Source organism: Glycine soja, chromosome 20 (assembly GCF_004193775.1).
Source record: "Glycine soja cultivar W05 chromosome 20, ASM419377v2, whole genome shotgun sequence".
Taxonomy (NCBI): domain Eukaryota; kingdom Viridiplantae; phylum Streptophyta; class Magnoliopsida; order Fabales; family Fabaceae; genus Glycine; species Glycine soja.
The window spans coordinates 38,145,696-38,164,483 of NC_041021.1; the positions used below are offsets into that span (position 1 = coordinate 38,145,696).

The 18,788-nt window shown below is 32.9% G+C and overlaps 1 protein-coding gene across 1 annotated transcript; it reads left to right on the top strand.

Moving 5' to 3' along the window:
- The first annotated feature begins 10,395 nt into the window (after positions 1–10,395).
- On the top strand, positions 10,396–14,665 carry LOC114402358 (uncharacterized protein At4g15970-like). Its single transcript, XM_028364893.1, has 4 exons — positions 10,396–10,816; positions 12,105–12,470; positions 13,511–13,992; positions 14,112–14,665. Exons 1-4 carry the CDS (start codon positions 10,622–10,624, stop codon positions 14,161–14,163), a joined length of 1,095 nt encoding a protein of 364 aa, XP_028220694.1. The 5' UTR covers positions 10,396–10,621; the 3' UTR covers positions 14,164–14,665.
- Positions 14,666–18,788: the final 4,123 nt, after the last annotated feature.

Here is an 18,788-nt window from a genome sequence, read left to right on the forward strand (position 1 = left end):
TTAGATAATAAATAGCACATTCTAAGTCGTTATCATCCTTTTGCACCAACATGCTTACAATAGACGAATATGATGCTAAAATGTACAATCTCAAGTCTTTTCCTTCCCAGGAGGCATTGGAATTGGTGGATTGACAAGATATTTCTTAATGCCATCAAAGGCTTCTTGGTGTTCCTTTTCCCATCGAAATTCAACTTCATTCTTTAATCTGAATAATGGTTCAAACACATTAGTTTTTCCTGATAGATTAGAAATGAATCTTTTGAGAAAATTCACCTTACCTAATAATGATTGAAGTTATTTTTTATTCTTTGGAGGGGAAGTCTCCAAAATGGCTTTTGCCTTATTTTTATCTACTTCAACTCCCTTTTGATGGATAATGAAACCCAAGAATTCACCTTGTAGTTCAAATAAACTTAGTCTTCATTAGCCTTTCAATCTCTGCTTTGATACCCTCTAAGACATTAGGAGCAAATCTTATTGGTGCTTGCTTCATTGGTTTTTTACCTTCACAAATAGGCAATCTGTGTTCCATCAATTCTCTATTGAGTCCAGACATATCTTCATATTCCCATGTGAAATAGTACTTGAAATCATGTAATAAAAAATTATTTTTTCTCGAAGCCTAACATCTAACAACTTACTTAAATAAGTGGACTTTTGATTTTCTTTAGTCCCTAGGTTAATCTCTTCTAAAGGATCCTAAGATTCCATCTTTTTTAATCATGAGGACATTGGTTTCTCAAAGCCTAAAGGTGAATTATCGTAAATACAATCCAAGTCAAATCTTCACCTTTTCGCTAAGAAACATTTTTCGATTTCTCTTTTACTCTGATGGCATCAATATCCATCATTTTGTTTTCTTCTTTGATGGCATTAGTATCCATCATTTTCTTTTATTCTTTGATGGCATCAACATTCATCATGTTATTTTCTATGGTCGCAATAGCCATTTTTTTTATTTCAACGGTCGTGATAGCTGCTTTTTGATTGAGCCTTTGTAGTTTAGTATTTTTCTATTCTTATTAGCTCAATTGAAACTTATTTGACCCTTATTTTCTCACTTTAACTTAGTTTTGGTCTTAGGCAAATGATTGAGCATAATTGATAATTGTGGCTTATTTTTGGATTTTTGTGCATATTTGACCTATCTACATTGTACAGGGCCTATAGGACACTACATAACTTCAAATGGAGCATATGAGTAGTCCCTGGAAAGCTAAGAAAAATATATCAAATTTTTCCACAAATATGCTTGGGCCAATTCTACCATTTCATGGGTCAAATTAGGCTTGGAAGTCAAAACCTCTGCACTTGAATAATTAGGCTGGGAATTTGGGTTTTGCTTTGTGTAATTAGTTTAATTAGGTAGATTAGATGGGCCTAATCAAAGTCCATCCCTTCCTTCTAAGTAGTAATTGTATATATTATTGGAAGTTAGTTAGTTAGTTACTTCATTATGTACAAAAACAGATTTAGTTACTTGTTGTGTAAGTTTTAGGATCAAACTTTTTTCTTTCTTTTTCTATTAATTGTTCTTCATTCTTCTTCCTCTTTTCACTTATGTTCTTCATTTTTCTTGCAAAAATTTTGTGGATCTTCTATTGATGATGATCATGGAATGCTAAACACTCAATCAATTCAAGGATCCACTCCAAGCAAGACTGAATTTGAGTTCGGGTTTAATATTTCTAATTTGTGTCAATGTTTATCTTTTTCTTTAATCCTATTTTTTATTTTCATGATTATGAATATGCTTAGGATTGAAAACGAATTAAGTTATGGATTTCTTTCCTGATTTAAAACTTAATCATAGATTATTTGGATGATATTCCAACCTAATTTGGGATCTCAATGAATTTAGGGATTAATTCGATTGAATTAACTCTAATGACATTGATTGAACTTTCACAACTTGATCATTCTCCGCAGAACTGTGATAATTCAATTTGCATTGGTTTGGTGAATTGGATTGATGATTTTGAATATGTTTTGCAACCTGTTTGTGCAATTCTATTTGTGTTCTACAACTAAAACTCTATTTCATTTTAAATTTCGCATTTCTTTCCAGTACCTACAAACTATTCATTGAAATTCCTCTTGCTGTTTATAAGTGAAATAAAGTAGGAACCAAAATGAATTGTATCTCTAAGTCGACCTAGGTTAATCTTGTACTGCAGAATTTCCTAATTTTATTTGTTTTGAATCGATTAGATAGTCGTTATCACTTTTCCAATTTCAACAACCGCAATAGTCGTGTTTTCTTTTTCAACGTCTACAATAGTCATTTTTTCATTTTTGACAATTGCAATAGTCGTTTGCTTTTTTATTTTCGACTATCTAAGCCGATAAGCGAGCCATGAAGCTCGCATATGCTTTTGTTGAAGTCATGGTTCTTCAACTTTGGTCGTTTTCTCAACGGCCTTGTTAATCGGCAAGAAACCTCTATTCACATCCCAGCAAAAGAACTTGCCTTTTCGTCACCTGATTTGTTATTCACATAAAATGAATCTTCGATTTCGAACAAAGAGGTCCTCGCCATTGCTTCATCGCCTTCACTCGCAAAGGTAGTGTAAATTTCATATGATGATTGATCCACTTCAACCATCTCGAGTTTGCCATCCTCATTCCAAAAGAACAACTTTTGATGGACTGTCGATGAAACAACTCCAACTTCATGGACCCATTCCCTTCCCAACAACATATTGAAATTGGCTTGTCAAGAAATTACCAAAAACACCGTAGGCTTTTTTTTCCTACCTACCAAAACATCCAAGCAAATCACCCCCTTGGAATCTGAATCTTTCCCGCAAAAATCTGACACCACTATATTATGAGGAATCAAATCCTCTACAGTCCTCCTAAACCTGTGTAAGACTCAATTTTTTGTAAAATAAATTAAAAAGGATTTTATTTAAAAATAAATAGAGTTTTAGAAAAAATAATGAGGTTTTTGTAAATAAATAAGAAGAAATAATTTTATTAATTAAAATAATGATTTTAAGGTAAATAAAATAAATATATGTTCTTAGAAAATAGAAATGATGTTTTATTCATTTATTTGATAGGGAGTAAAATAAAGTTTATTTTTATAAAATAATAAAATAAAGTAAATAATAGGTTGAGAGTACCCTAGTTATAAATAAAGACATATTAGGTCATTTTTACATTTACGATATGTTTCTACACTCTCTCTTCCTCTCAAATTCGTTTTTCCTTCTTTCTCTTCCAAAACCCTTTCTTTTCCCCGCATACACCCAAACTTGTCTCAGTCAAACTATAATTTCAAACTCTTTAACCATTGGATCGTTGTAAAATTTGAACACTAGGTTGGAAACTTTTTTCCTCACATACCCACTGTTGGGATTTATGAAATAATGTATGTGGATAGAGAAATTCCCCTTGCTTGCAAACAATTAAATTGAGGCTCTAATCCCTTCTCATTCTCTTTAATGCTTGAAAACCTTAGTAGAGCAATTAGAGACAAAGTTTGAGGAATCTTAAGGAACTGCTAGAGATGTTGTTATCACTACTGGACTACATGCGTGAGCTCGCTTAGAGGTAAGGGATGAATTTATCGCAATTGAGGTTAGAACGAACATGTGTAGGGATCTTTAGAGGATCAAATTGGGGTTTATTTTAGGATGTTTACCGTATTGTAATTCTTCTTTTATGATTATAATTACGAGATTGTTGTGTTTGATGGGCCAATTAATGCCCTGATGCAAATTGGTTAGTAAAATTAAGTGATCTTGGTGCTTTTTTTTTTTGTGTTTTTGAACCTACGATTTTGATTTTCTTTTATTTTGATATGACTATGTGAAATTGTTTGAGGGGTTTTACTCCCTATGTTGTAAGAAGCATTTTTGTATAATTCATTTGTGTTTTACATAAGATTTACTAGATTAGCATGATAAATTGTTATATTGGGATCATGAAATTGTGATTGAGATTGTGTGTATGTGATAAATTGTAAGATACATGTGTATTGAGATGTTGTGTGCATTGATTTGTGAGCAATGAACTGTATAATCATACAACTGTAAGACCCTTTAAGAACAACAAGTTAATGCGCGACGAATATTATGATGAGATTTATTGTGGGAACTCGACAAGTTTAATCACTTTGAGGTGTGGTGAGCTAAAATTATTTTGAGAACAATTGAGGAGTCATGTATTTTGTATAGTTCATAGATAAAGTTTGTGTGCTAAATGTTTTTTGGGTGGATTGGACCTGAATCAGGAGGGAGAGACCCTGACGGACTCTTCAGAGTCTAGGCCTTGGGAGTAAATACACCCGTTTTGAGTGTTTATTTAAGCTTGTGTCGATCCCACATAGTTGGAGCATTCTTGCAAAATAGCGTGACCCTGACTGGTCTCCCCATGATTTTATTTAGTGAGAGTGACCTGACTTACCAATGTGTGGTATGTTTTGTCATGTATTCTTGAGCGCTTGACGAAGTTTTTCACTGACATAGTATCATATTGCATATATGATTGAGTCTTAGTATATTTGTTACATAACATTTGTGTATTGATCGATATTGATTGGTTGAGTGATATTGTGTTTTGATCCTTGAGTACGTGAATGATGTGAAAATGTGTGAGACATGTAGTGTTGAGATGTGATGTTACGCGATAAGTGGTGGAATGACGTGTTATGTTTATGTAAGTTGTATTTCATTTGTATGATATATATATCTTGTTGGACAAGTGGCCTCAATAACTTAAGTGGGGGGTGAATAAAATTCTAAAAATTTATGACTAACAAGTTTTAATCCCCTCTTTAAATGATATATGGTAGAGTTATAATGCAGAAGAAGAAGCAACAATCAATTTAATCGATGTTCTTTAAACGTGCAAGACAAAATTAATTGCAATAAAATAAATGAGATAAGGGAAAAGAGAATTACAAACTTGATTTATACTAGTTCGGCCAATTCCCGTACCTACGTTCAGTCCTCAAACAACTCACTTGAGATTTTCACTATCTTTGTAAAACTCTTTTACAACTTCTGAGCCACCTAGGGATTCCTCACCCTTGTGTTTAGGATTCTCACAATTCAAGACACAAACAGTCTCTTGATCACAACAAATCTTTTTTAGAAAGTACAAATGTTTTTCTCTCTTTTAGAAAAGATCATACAAGTTGAAGATCTTAGAAGAATATTCAAATGATTTGCAAGTGTTTGACCAATGATTTGTTTATGAGAGAATAATACAATAAGGTTCTGAAAAACTCTGAAGATTTTCGTAGACAAGTCACATATTTATAGGCCCTTGGTGGCCTTTCAAATTTTTTTGAAGAGATGTGACTTTTCAGAATATATTTCAAAAATTATCTTACTGGTAATCGATTACAGTCTCTTGGTAATCGATTACACAGTTACATATTGAAGGGTCATGACTTTTCAATTTGAATTTCTAAAGTTTTGTTAACTGGTGATCGATTACAAGAAAGTGGTAATTGATTATAATTTTTAAATTTCAAATTTAAAACTTCTTTTAAAAAGCCTTTATAGTAATATGTCTCTGGTAATCGATTACCAGTGGAAAAACCCTTATTTTAGCAATGATAAAATATTTTAAAAACTTTTTGTAATCATTTTGAAAATCATGTTTTGAGGCCAAACCTTTTCAACCAATAAGAGATTCTTTTAACAATAATAAACTAAGTCTTATCTTATTTTCTTGATCTTGAATTTTGACTTGAAGTACTCTTGTATTGCTTACATCTTGACATCATCAAAACCTTCATACATTCACATATCTATGTTATTTCGTTTCTCTCTATTAGTTAGGAATGTGATAACTCATTTCCTGTGTGTTGTTTGTGTTTGGATCCTGTGATGATCTTGGACTTTGTATTCGTGGGAGCAGATAGTTAGGTGGATGGCTATGAAGAGCCTCATGCTAGAAGACACTGGAACACAATGCTCTAATAGGATGAGACATTATGACCCGGGTTTTTGTATTAATTGCATGAAGTTTTGGACATATAGTTTTTATCATTTTATTTCACATACTAAGTCTTTAATTCATTCTTTGGAGTTTTGGATGGCCTTGTTTGGAGCTGGAGATGTGTTTCATACCCTTAATTGATAAGTTTTTAATTTAGTGATTAACGCGAATGTGAACCTTTTATCCACGTGGATTTACTTACGATTTTATTCAATAAAATTGATTTAATTAGATTCTGCATTTTATGTGTTTTTTTTTTTTACATTTTCATGTTGGGGTAGAGGGTGTCACACCTGCACAACATTGACCTTGACATGATATTGAATGCAGCCCCTCCATTGACCACAATCTTATTAATAATTTGATCCTCCACCATTGTTGTCAAATGGAGTGGTTTCATATGGCATTGCATATCATCAATGGGTGGATAAAAAATTACAGCATTTCGATGTGGTGTGAAACAAGAAACTGATGTAACCCAAACAACCTTGGGACTTAGAGAAAGATCATTAAAGTAACCCTCTCTAGCCTAATCACTCAAAATATTCCTATTCTGATATTCTTTTGCATATTCTGCGGGTAATATTGAAATGACTCCATATATGACTTCCAATGAATCCTCAAACCCAAACACAAAAAGAGTTAAATATCATTTCTTTCTCCTCATAGTCCTTGATTGACATTTTATTTTCAAACCCAAAGGGTGGACCTTTGCTAGTTTTGTCAAAGACTGAAGGTCTGACACCACTTTTATGTTGCATTGCCAATATCGCATTTCTCCTCATCCTCAGATGCCTCTCCATTAGGTTTTCGACATATTTCGATTCACCTAAGGAGGATTTTGATAGTCGTAATATCCCTTCCTCAAACCATCGGTGGCTCCTCCCCTTCGAAGTGTTGAACTATTAACTTCAAACTCTTTAAAATGTGAACTATATCCTTTGTTCCCTTGTTGGAACATTTGCTTGAGGGATGTAGGATTTATTCTAAGACAAATTGTAGGGCCTTTGTACCTAGCTCATAGTCATGCTTATACTCTGCTTTTACCTTTTTTTAACCTCTGTTTCTGGCACTTTTTGGAAACTTTTTCGAATTTCTGATGCCTCAAATGCTTTAGCTATCGACCTGTCAAACACGACACTACAACGAGGACATAGCATAACCTCTTTCTCAAATTTTTGTTTCTTCGATAGAAAATCGACCAATGATTCTCTTACAAGTGAAAAAACTGACTCGTCCTATTTTTCAAACTCTTCTAGGGCTTGATTTACCTCCTTTTCAGACAAAAGAGCGCTTACTTTTGATGTTCCTATCGAGGCCCTCATCATCATGATTTGCATGGGCTTGACATAGTTAGCCTGAATATGAAATGGGCCAGTGTCCACTTTCATTGGTTTTTCCTCAAACTTCAGTCATCCTTCATCAATTGTCTTTTGGACCATGTCTTTGAAACGTAAACAACTATTAGTCCAATGTCCAAACATGATATAAAATTTGCAATATCTTTTTCCTTTTCTTTGTTCGAAAGTAGGCATTTTATGATTATCACTAAGGACAATTTGTTTGTCATTCAACAACACATCAAATATTTTATCTGCCTTAGTAATATTGAAACTATACTTCGAGTTAGGAAATTTATGTTTTTCATCTAATTTTAACATTTGACAAGTATAGGGAGGTCTAGGCTATAATTCAGCCATGCATATTTCATCTTCCTCTTGATTAACATCTAAATGTTGATAATTTATAGAATTATCATTATCTTTATATGCTTTCAAATATGCAAATTTCTCCCTTCCACCTTTATCAAATCTTTTATGCCTTTCTTTTTCATATTTTATTTGCTCAATTCTCCTTACTCTTTCTGCTAATTGTGTCATATTTCTAACCTGTTAATCTAGACTTGTAGCAGTCATCCTGACCAATTCATATTCAAAAATTTGAGTATAGCACCGAGCCTTCATTTGTCAAAATCTATTTAAATAATCCTCAATTGTTTCACTATTGAAACATTTATTAGTTTCCAAATTCATGACACTAACTTTAGCCTCTCCTCTAAAGAAATGTTCATGGAACATTCTTTCTAGTTGTGCCCACGTATATATCAAATTTGGTGGTAATATGGTGAACCAAGTAAAAACATTTTTCGTTAAAGAACTAAGAAAATATTTCATTTTCAAAAATTCATCAATGGTTAGATCACCACATTCTATTTGAAAACGGGCTACATGTTCTACAATAGATTCTTTTAATTCTCCTACAAATTTTGAAAACTTAGGCACCTTGTAACCTCTTGGTAATTCAGATTATAAAATATAATCAGGGAAGGTAGAAACAAAGTGAAGTGGTTATGCATTTCCTATTTTGAAACCATGCCTATTCAAAACTTGTTCAATCACTTGATTAATTTGAGGGTTTTGAACTGCTTCGAGGCCTAAGCCTCTATTTGGACCATTTTGTCCTTGAAGCATCTAATTTTGTTGCATATTAGCTAAAACTTCATCTATATTAAGATTTCTATTAACCAAAACAAGATTTGGTTGTTCTCTGTCATTCATATATCCGTATAGAGACATTAACTTCATTTCAGGATTATTATTACTAATAGGTCCATCTTGCATTGATATTTCCTGAATTATATGTCTATTCCCAGGTTGGTTTCTAGGAATGGTCAAAACATCTCCTATTTGAGTTAAAATATCATTCATCTGTTGATAACTCTCATTGGTAGTTCTTAACATATGATTTAAGATTGAGGCCATATAATTTGTTAAAGTATTAACCATTTCATGATTACTATGGTCTATTTGTTGACTAAAGACTACTAATGTTTTGTTAGAAACACATGTAGATATCATGCTGCTATCTCCTGTTATCTAATCCTCGATAGGAACTCTTATATTTCTTAACTAGTCAGCGTCAAAAGAATGACTATTTCCCCCAAGTTCTAAAAGCATATTAGTTCTTTTACTGACCACAATAGGTGGTATTGAATTTTGACTTTGAGCATAGACAGACTAAATTGTGGTATGTTCATTTCATTAGGTGCTAGTGGCATACCCTATGGTCTCGTAGTAGAAAATGGTGGGGTGTTTGTGGTTGATACTACATTATTTTGTGACAACAAAGTTTCGATGACGTTTGTCTAAATTTGTTAGTGCATCACGTCTTCGCCACTTATACTTATAAGGTCATTGTTTGTATGACTAATACCTACAACCTTTTCATTTTACCACTTCTTAACAACATATAGTTATAATTAAGACTTGTTCTTAAAATCAATTTTTTTGGCAAACTAGTCCCACCGGGTGTACCACGTTGTTAATCGTGAAAATTATATTTATTCCTCAAAATGAAAATATTTTCGAAACAATAAAAGAATTTTCACTAAATGTTTCTACTAATAAAAAAATATTTAAAGATGAGACATAAAATCTAATTTCGATTATGAGTTCTTTTTTATTAAACAAGCAAGTTCGTAATTTTCAATTTATCAAAGAATTGTTTAGTACTTAATGCAAATCACAATTATAATTTCAATAAATATATCCATTCAAATTACAATAATATCATAGTTTATAAGATAATAAGGAAACTTTGATAAAAATATTTTCGATTTAATGATTAGTTTTTAAATAATTTTGATAATAATAAGAAGTAAGGATTGGAAAAGTAAAGTTTTGAGAAAAAAATAAAGATGGAAAAGAATAAATGATTTAGAAATGTGCAATAATATGAATTCATAAAGGATGAGAATTTAATACATACGCACCGACCGAACTTATAGCCAATTTTTTATGGTAGAGTGTTTGAGGAATTAACTTATAGTGTTTCAATTTCCCAAAATTGGCTTTTATTTATAGACTTCTAATACTATCAGTCAAATGATATAATTTTGACAAGTGTACAATGATATTCCTAAATATATTAATCTGATACTAGTTGCTATCTTTGTATAACTTCTCTATCCGCATTCATGTCAACTAGTACTTTGATTGTTGTAAAAAAAAATACCTTGTTTCCCGGGCGCTTTCCAATCTTATGTGTTTGAATGAAATTATCAAAATAACTCCCTTCAATTACACAATCAACTTTCTCACATTTTTAATCATATTTTAATTACTTTTTAAGGAATTCTTGATTTCGAGACAAGTAAATCGAAATAAGATTTTCATTACTTAATTAAATTTTACAGTGAAAGTTTTCTTCCCACTAAAACTCTGGTTACCAACTGATTGAATGCGCAGAGAAACTCTGGTTGTAGATGATGCCCTTTAAAAGTCGGATAGATGGGAATTGTTGCACAAAGACGCTGGGTGGAGTGTTGAGTCGTTTTCCTTGGAAAGTTACAAAAAAGGGTTTTGTTGATGGTGAAATTTCATTTCCACGTGGGCAAACGGTTAAAAACTCTTAAAACAAAATGAAACCTACCCAGTCACAGTCAGTCGGTGCAATGTGCACACCTCAGACAGTAAGTAACGCGAGAATGCGTTCCGCGTTCGTAACGGATTTTACCTCGAATCTCGAGCCTTTTCAACTCACTCACACACTTCCATTCCTGTTCATTCAATCCACATCCATAACGATAACATGACCTCTCACGCGCCGCCGCCAGAGGACGACGACGCACCGCCTTGCCGCCGGTGATTCCTCCGCCGACATGCTTCGGAAGGCCAAAACCATCCCCCTCCGGCGCGCCGTCGCCGCCTCCTTCTTCTTCGCCACCGTTTCTCTCTCTTGCTTGGTCCTCCTCGGAGACGTCGATTCCCACCGATTCCTCTCCAGCTTCCATTCCTCTTATTCTCTGTCTGGCTTTACTCGCATTTTTCCGTCGGTGTATAACGATCCCGTTGCGGTCAGTTTCCTTTATATCTTCTCTTCTCTCTCTCTCGCGTTTCGCAACATTTTCATTTTACTTCCTGCTACGTTACAGCGAATTGAGTTACTTCATCGTTTTCGTATGCTCAAGTACTGCATTATCTTATTGTCTCTTTAGTACATAATTAGTACATAGTTAGTGCGTTGTCTTATCTATTTGCATTGCCTTGTGTATAGTGTGTGTTGCACGTATCGGATGTAATTTTCCGCATCTTACATGCGAGTTTAAGCAGCTAACAGTTATAGAAGGTGATTTCTTTCTTTCCAACGAGTTTCTAAACACGCTACGCTTCTAGTTGCCCTAGCTTGAATTTGTTTGTTGGCTTTTGCTGTGTTATTTTACTGATTGAAATGCAATGGAAGCTCTAATTTCTTTTGAGAATTTGAATATCTGGACTTTTTTTTTTGTTGTTTTAGAGAGTGTATTTTATGCATAATATCGAGAGACGCCAGAAATCTGAGTAATTAATAATGTAGGACCAATTACAATGATTGCCGACCGAAATTATGTGTTATAAGTTTCTTTAATCGATATCTTTGCAAGTTTAATTAATTAGATGTTTTTGAAACCATTACTCGGCAAAGAGTCAGGATAAATAATTATTATTTTGCTTTTTATTTGTTTTTGAAATTTCTGCATGTTGAATAGCTGTAGCCTGTTGGTCGAATAGTGTATAGAGGAAGACGAGCTACTTAATTATGGGCAAAATTTGGACTATCACCTGATATGTATGATCAGGCAGATGGATAATCTGATTCGCTCAAGTTTACTTAGCACTATTTTAAGTATTCACAATCACAAGTGTTGCTTACACTTCTGCATGTATAAGGTATTGGTATCTAAAAAATGGGCAAACAGGTGTATTAACTACTAATTTAATTGATTAGAAACGATAGCTGGTGATTTCCCAATATAAATTCTTGTAGCCTCTGTTGATTTGGATTGTTGGTCATTACAAAATATAGATAGATTGTCCTGTGCTAACAGTGACGGTGTTTTCATACTTAAGTCATTCTCTGGTCTTAGGAATAAAGTTAATCTAAACATGAATATTTCAAAACACTAAATCCATTAGTTTTATTCAGTTTCATAAGCATAACCATAACCTTATTACCATGTTACCATGAGATTATCTTGATGCTAATCTGCAGCCCCACTCAGAAGCATTATTTATTTTCACTGCTGTAGTGTTGTTGTTTATGTGTGCAATTTGTCTGAAAAGGTGATCATATTCATCATTCTTTTTGAATTGACTCTCCTGCAGACTAGCAATGAATATCCACTTGAAAAGATCCTGAATGAGGCTGCCATGAAAGACAGAACTGTAATTTTGACCACGTTAAATGAAGCATGGGCAGCTCCAAATTCAGTCATCGATCTTTTCCTTGAGAGCTTTAGAATAGGAGATCGTACCAGTACTTTTTTAGATCATTTGGTAATTATTGCATTGGACCAAAAGGCATTTGCACGCTGTCAGGTTATACATACCTATTGCTTTTCTCTTGTTAGTGAAGAAGCCGACTTTCATGAAGAAGCGTATTTTATGACTCCTCGCTACTTGATGATGATGTGGAAAAGGATTGATTTCCTACGTACTGTTCTTGAGATGGGGTACAATTTTGTGTTCACAGTAAGTTATTTTTTTCCATCACTAAACCTCTTGAAGCTCACATGGCCTAACTTGTGTAAACCTTAACGTTGTTTTAATTTTTTCAGCCATGGAAGCATTCTCAAAAGTTGTGAAGTTTATTGTGTTTTTGTGATTGGTTTTCATATGATAATGCTTAATAGGAAAATTTATCTGTTTTGTGATTGAGGGAATGGGTTACTTATGAGTTGACTCTGTTTCTATTAATGAGCTAATTTGTTGGCATTTCACAAATAATGTATTGATTGTAGCAATGCATATGGGATGTTATCTTTTTGGCAAAAGCATGGAATATACTGGATTTTTGTTTGAGTTTAATTTTGGTACATTTACCACTGTAACTAAATTATAAATCATCTTAGATAAATAATGTTGTGGGAGGATTTTGAATTACTGTTTTTTGGTATAGTTTGATAAGGAAATTTAAAATTTATAGTGGTTAATGTAAAACTCTATTCCTTAGTTATTATGCTCATATAAAATTGAAAACCCCTTCTCATGTAAATTTTTGTTTAATTTAAGAAAACATTTTTTTTGCTATTTTTTAATAATTGAATTTTTATTGATAATTATAAATTGTAATTTCTAATTGAAAAAGGAAGTGAAATCAGAATGTTTTTTTCAAACCAAACAATTATTTTTTATCATTTCTAGTTTCTACACATCATGTATAGAGGTGGTAAACACTGACTGTGTGTTGAAGCTAAACTTTCTTTTCTGAATTTCATTTGAACTGATGCAACAATAATACCAAGCTTTTGCAAAGGTCCACTAAATTTTCCAAATCATTTTCGAAACTGATAGGAACAACCATATCAGCGCATAGTTTCATTGCAGTTAAGTTTAGGTTATGCATTATATTGTTGCTGTTCTTATTGTATCTTCCTACGCTGTATTTTCTTTTTCAGTAAAGGGGAAAATATAAAAAGGACAAGACTTCAAAAAAAAAAAAACCCATAGAAGAATCTAGATAATTTCTGAAGTGTCTTAATTAGATTCTTATTTTGGTGTTCCTATTCCAGGATGCTGATATCATGTGGTTCAGGGACCCTTTTCCACTGTTTCACCTTGATGCAGATTTCCAGATAGCGTGTGATCATTTCACAGGTAGATTTGATGATGTACAGAACAGACCCAACGGAGGGTTCAACTATGTAAAATCCAATAATAGGTCAATAGAGTTTTACAAATTCTGGTACTCTTCACGAGAAACCTATCCTGGATACCATGATCAAGATGTCCTTAACTTTATCAAGGTTCATCCTTTCATTACTGATATTGGCCTCAAGATGAGGTTTTTGGACACAACTAATTTTGGTGGGCTTTGTGAACCAAGTAGGGATTTAAACCAAGTTTGTACGATGCATGCAAACTGTTGCTTGGGTATGGATAGCAAGCTTCACGACCTTAGAATTATGCTTCAGGATTGGAAACATTATTTATCCTTGCCAACCAGTTTGAAGAGGTTGTCGGTTGTTTCCTGGAGGGTTCCTCAGAAATGCAGGTTGGCCATATACTCAAACCTTTGTATTTATAATTTAACCTTGTTTTTGCTTACCATTCTGAAACTACTCTTTATGACTTTTTATTTTTTGTTCTTAATGGGGTGAAATTTCTCCTCAGCATTGAATCTCTCTTGCACCATAATTCAACAGAAAAGAGTGTTGAAGAATAAAGTATTCATTGCATGTGCTACATTTCTCTGACTTAAATGTGGAAGTTCAATGGTGCTCTCGGATGAAAGATTTGAATAGGAAAATCAATTTGGCTAAACCAACATTTGATGGAAGATGCCTTTCATGTAAAAGTACACTTAGGCAATGTAAGATGTAACACACTGTTCAATTCGCTGATTTTTTGTGTTTCCCAGTGCAAATTTTCTGTGATTTGCACAATTTTGTGCAACATTATGTAATATGTTCTAGTGGAACTATTTTCCGATCCTCAAAAGTCAACACCCACCGTGCCTTCCTCTCTTCCCTCAATGAAGTACAGAAACGGAGGAGAATAGTCAAAACTCGAAAGTGATGTTGATGGCTGATTCGAGTGCTACTTTCTGCCTTGAACCATTGCCCCGCTTCCCTTTCTTTGCTCTGTAACGCAATTACTAATTACCAATTTTGCTGTTAGTGACTTATATCTGTCCATGGTTTTGACCAAATTGAATGTTTTTTAAATCCTGTAGCACTTCGGAGGGATGGTATGCGGAGAGGGTCCGACATGAATGTGGTGAAGAGAACCAGCTAAAAATATTTTTCGGAGAAATTTGTATGGATGAAGTTCGTATTTTTTTGGTTTCCACCGGCATTTTCCTTCGGAATGATGTTCGTATTTTGAATCGAGATATCTTATTCTTACTACAGAATTATGCAATATTCTTCTTTATCTTTTATTTTTCTTCTATCATCTCATATTTGTAAAACTTCTCTAGTAAATATGGTTGAATTTATACTTATTTGAAGTTTGGTTATGGTTGAATAAATTTTCAATAAGCATTTATAGGAAAAAAATGAAATAAATTTTTCCATAAATTAAGTGTATAAATTAATCTGTAAAAGTTATTTCATATTATTTTATTCAAAAACTTATTTTTAACTTATGAAAATATATATTTTTTTTTCATTTTCTTTTTCTATAAGTATTTCTCGAGAAATTTATCTATATAGGCTTTCATCTCAAATCATGTCCACTTCTAATTAGATAGATTCAGTGTTATGCACACTTTTTAAACTTGTTTTCTTTAGTAATTTTCTTCATTATTATTTATTTTATTTTGTATTTTTATTCTAATTTTACAGTTTTTAATAAATTTTAACTATAAAGGAAGGGTTGACAAAGAATGTGTTGATAATCCTTTTTCTTATAAAAAAAGGTTATAAAATTTTATTGTATAAATAAAACTTCTCCTAAATATAGTTGAATTTACGGTTATTTTGAAATATGGCTGGCTTTTGTATCGAATCGTGTCCGCTTCAGGTAGATTCAGAGTTATGTACACCTTTCTAACTTGTTTTCTTTCTTAGCTCTTCATTACTATTTATTTTATCTTGTATCTCTCTTTTTTCTTCTGGTTATAGTTGCAGGAGTGAAATTTTTCTTCCAATAAAATTCTTGTTATTTTTTGATTTTTTTAATCCTATCTTACTGCAGAATAACTATAAAATGAATTAAATTTTGTAGATAAAGTAACTATAAAATATATTCAAAAAATAAAACTACTTTAAATATTTAATGACGATGTATTTATTCCTATATTATAAATTAAATTATACTCCACTCGTTGTCAAAATCAACATGGACTACCTTTATTTATTATTTTGTTTGCTTGTATGTAAGATATAACATCATTGAAGTTAAAACGATAATTAACCAAACTAATTAAAGTTGAATCACCTTCATAATCTTATTTTAATTTTTCTTTCGTGTAATACATGGTTTTGTCTACAAAAGAAAAAAAAGGAGTATGTGAATTGATCAATACACACCAATTTTGTGGCATTTGACACCATGCACATGGAACTAGCCAGTTTGAGTAGCTAGGTCTCTTTAACTGCTTATATGGCATGAAACTCCTGATCGATCGTTAAAATAGTCTCATGCCAGTAATATGTTTCAGAACATCATTTTGATATTTATTAGGTTGTAAAACGGACCAGGTAAGCTATATAGTATACTAAAGCTTCAAGATACCATGTTTCATATGTTAAAACTAATACAAGCAACGATTGAATTTGCTTTATACATCTACTCAAACAGAATGGGATTCATAGTTCTTAAGAAATTCGACATATGGATTCTATAAGAATAGGTGGGAAAAATAAGCTAAAGGGGTAGATTAGCTTCGTGGCAAAATAACAGACCACAAAACACAGCTTGTCAACAAAAACAGCCATTATACAACATAAAAAGAGAAGTATAAAACAGTAATAAAAATCGAGAAAAAGACTAAAATTCACAGTAATTACAAAATTTTGGGCACCTTATTTGTCAGCTACAGTTATCTGTCTAAATACTTGCTATCTACAAGAACACCATGTTCCCAAATTTCAGTGTACCTGTTGATATGCCAGTTGCACACAAGTCAATTTGGTGACAAGCAATCATACAGGCATGGTATGTCCACCTTATATAAAAAAGGTGGAAGATTTAAGATTGACATTTCAAATATGCAATGAAGAAAGTTTAACCCATGTTTGTGACATTGCATGTTTACTTTCTTATTGACTTCTTATAACCGAATATTCAGTTCCGAATGATGACCTCAATTATACAAAATATATATTTTTATCAATAAAACCGTATCAAATAATGTTGTGTGATCCATGTAGTTAACTCCATCTAATAGGATAAGACTTTGTTGTCATATCAATAAAAATAGGCAAACATTTAACTTAATATATGAAAACAATGGTAAGATGAACAAAACACGTGGTATACATGACAAAAGAGGCTTAATTGATTGATATTGTTAATATATTTTTTTTTATTAACGCCCTTAGTTATCACGTTGAAGCTGAGGTCCATTCGACATTTCTCTTTCCTCTGTAATCTATTAATCTAATAAGCATCATATCTGACAGAAAGCAAACCTAAATAGTGGGCATATATATGTTGTTTTAGGAGGAAACATAATCAGCATGTCTATAAAATTAAAAAGCATATGTTGACAATAGAGTTGGTAGGACTGCCCAAGCTTTAATTGAGAGAGAGAGACTAACAGGACTACCAACCTTGTCCCATTCGCATTAATGCAGAGAAACTGGCCATGTCTCCATCCATCTTTGGAATTGCCAAAGAAGGCATCACCAGACTTCGTGTAGAATCGCCCCCACCATTAGCCACCAGTGTGAAAATAAAACCAACCCTGCATAATCAATATCCGCAATTACCATACAATTCACTGATAGGATTTTGTCTAATATACTGTCAAAGATTATTGTGCAATCCATATATCATATACGATACTGTACTTTCAAAATTTATATCAACTATATGATTGCTTAATCAACGAGACACAATTATCATCCAATTTCGAAATTTGGTATACAAGATCAATGCAGCCATTACTAATAACTGGATAGATACACAAACCAAAATCAATTTCTTTTCTTAGCTAGCTAGAAAACTCGCTACATTTTTGAATTCAAATTGTAAGTCAATCTCCAACACTTGAAATGAAACCCACTATTTTTTCTCATGTTATTTGATATGAAGTTTGATAGGAACCGAGCCTATAGATGGGATAAGCCTTTCAAGGTTTATTAGCATAGGCCCAAATCCAATTAAGTGTTAGCAGCACTTGTGTTTATTGCCCCAGCGGTAGATGATGGGATAATTAGCTATTGGTTAGTTAGTCACTAGACTATAGTGTGTAATATTCTTGATTTTTGACTTTTTAGCGGCTCTCACACTATGATAGTTTATTCAATATTCTTGTTGGTGAGAATTCTCAACCGATCAGAATCCTTTGTAGGTAGTTCTTTTTTAGACCTCAAAAATTAGCTCTAACTACTTCCAAGATTAATGACTAACCCCATAAATCAACACGAGACTTCTTAGCGTATTTTGTCCTCACTCACATGCTTTCTGGGAAACTTTCCAGAATGTCACTCATCTCATAACTACTCCAAGGCAAGCACATGGAGTTCTTATGTAATAGGTTATTGAAAAGTAAATGCATCTTGTTGATATAGATAATACCAATTAATTCTTTTAAGTCGTTCTCAGTTACACAGTCTCATACTTGCACAATCTCTAGATCTTTCTCATTCTTGTGTGATTCGATCGGGGAGTTACATGTCCATTAGCTTTCGCGTGATTCATCCTCGAACCACACCGTATTGGGTGAGAGGTCTGCTTTGATATCATTTATAACATCCTTGTTTTTCAACTTCTTGAGAGCTCTCACACTATGACACTTCACCCTGTGACACTTTCACTCAACATCCTTGTTGGTCAGAACCCTCCACCAGTCAAAACCCTCCTTAGGTAGCTCTTTCCGAGACCTCAAAAATCAGCTTTGATTGCTTTAGCTTTGACCTCAATAATTAACCCCACAAACCAACACAAGACTTTTCAGCGTGTTTTGTCCTCACTCACACACTTTATGGGAAACTTTCCAGAAGGTTATTCATCCCATAACTACTCCAAGCCAATCACTCTTAATTGTAGAGTTCTTATGTAATAGGCTACCAAAAAATAGATGCATCTTATTGGTATAATTAGTACCAATTAATTCTTTTAAGTCATCCTTAGTTATACAGTCTCATACCTATATAGTCTCTAGATCTTTTTTATTTT

Excerpts from the sequence above, each read along its gene's own strand:
- LOC114402358 (XM_028364893.1), top strand. The coding sequence starts at position 10,622 with ATGCTTCGGAAGGCCAAAACCATCCCCCTCCGGCGCGCCGTCGCCGCC. Across the intron at positions 12,471-13,510 it reads GGTACAATTTTGTGTTCACA|GATGCTGATATCATGTGGTT; the intron begins GTAAGTTATTTT and ends TTCCTATTCCAG. Across the intron at positions 13,993-14,111 it reads AGGGTTCCTCAGAAATGCAG|CATTGAATCTCTCTTGCACC; the intron begins GTTGGCCATATA and ends ATTTCTCCTCAG.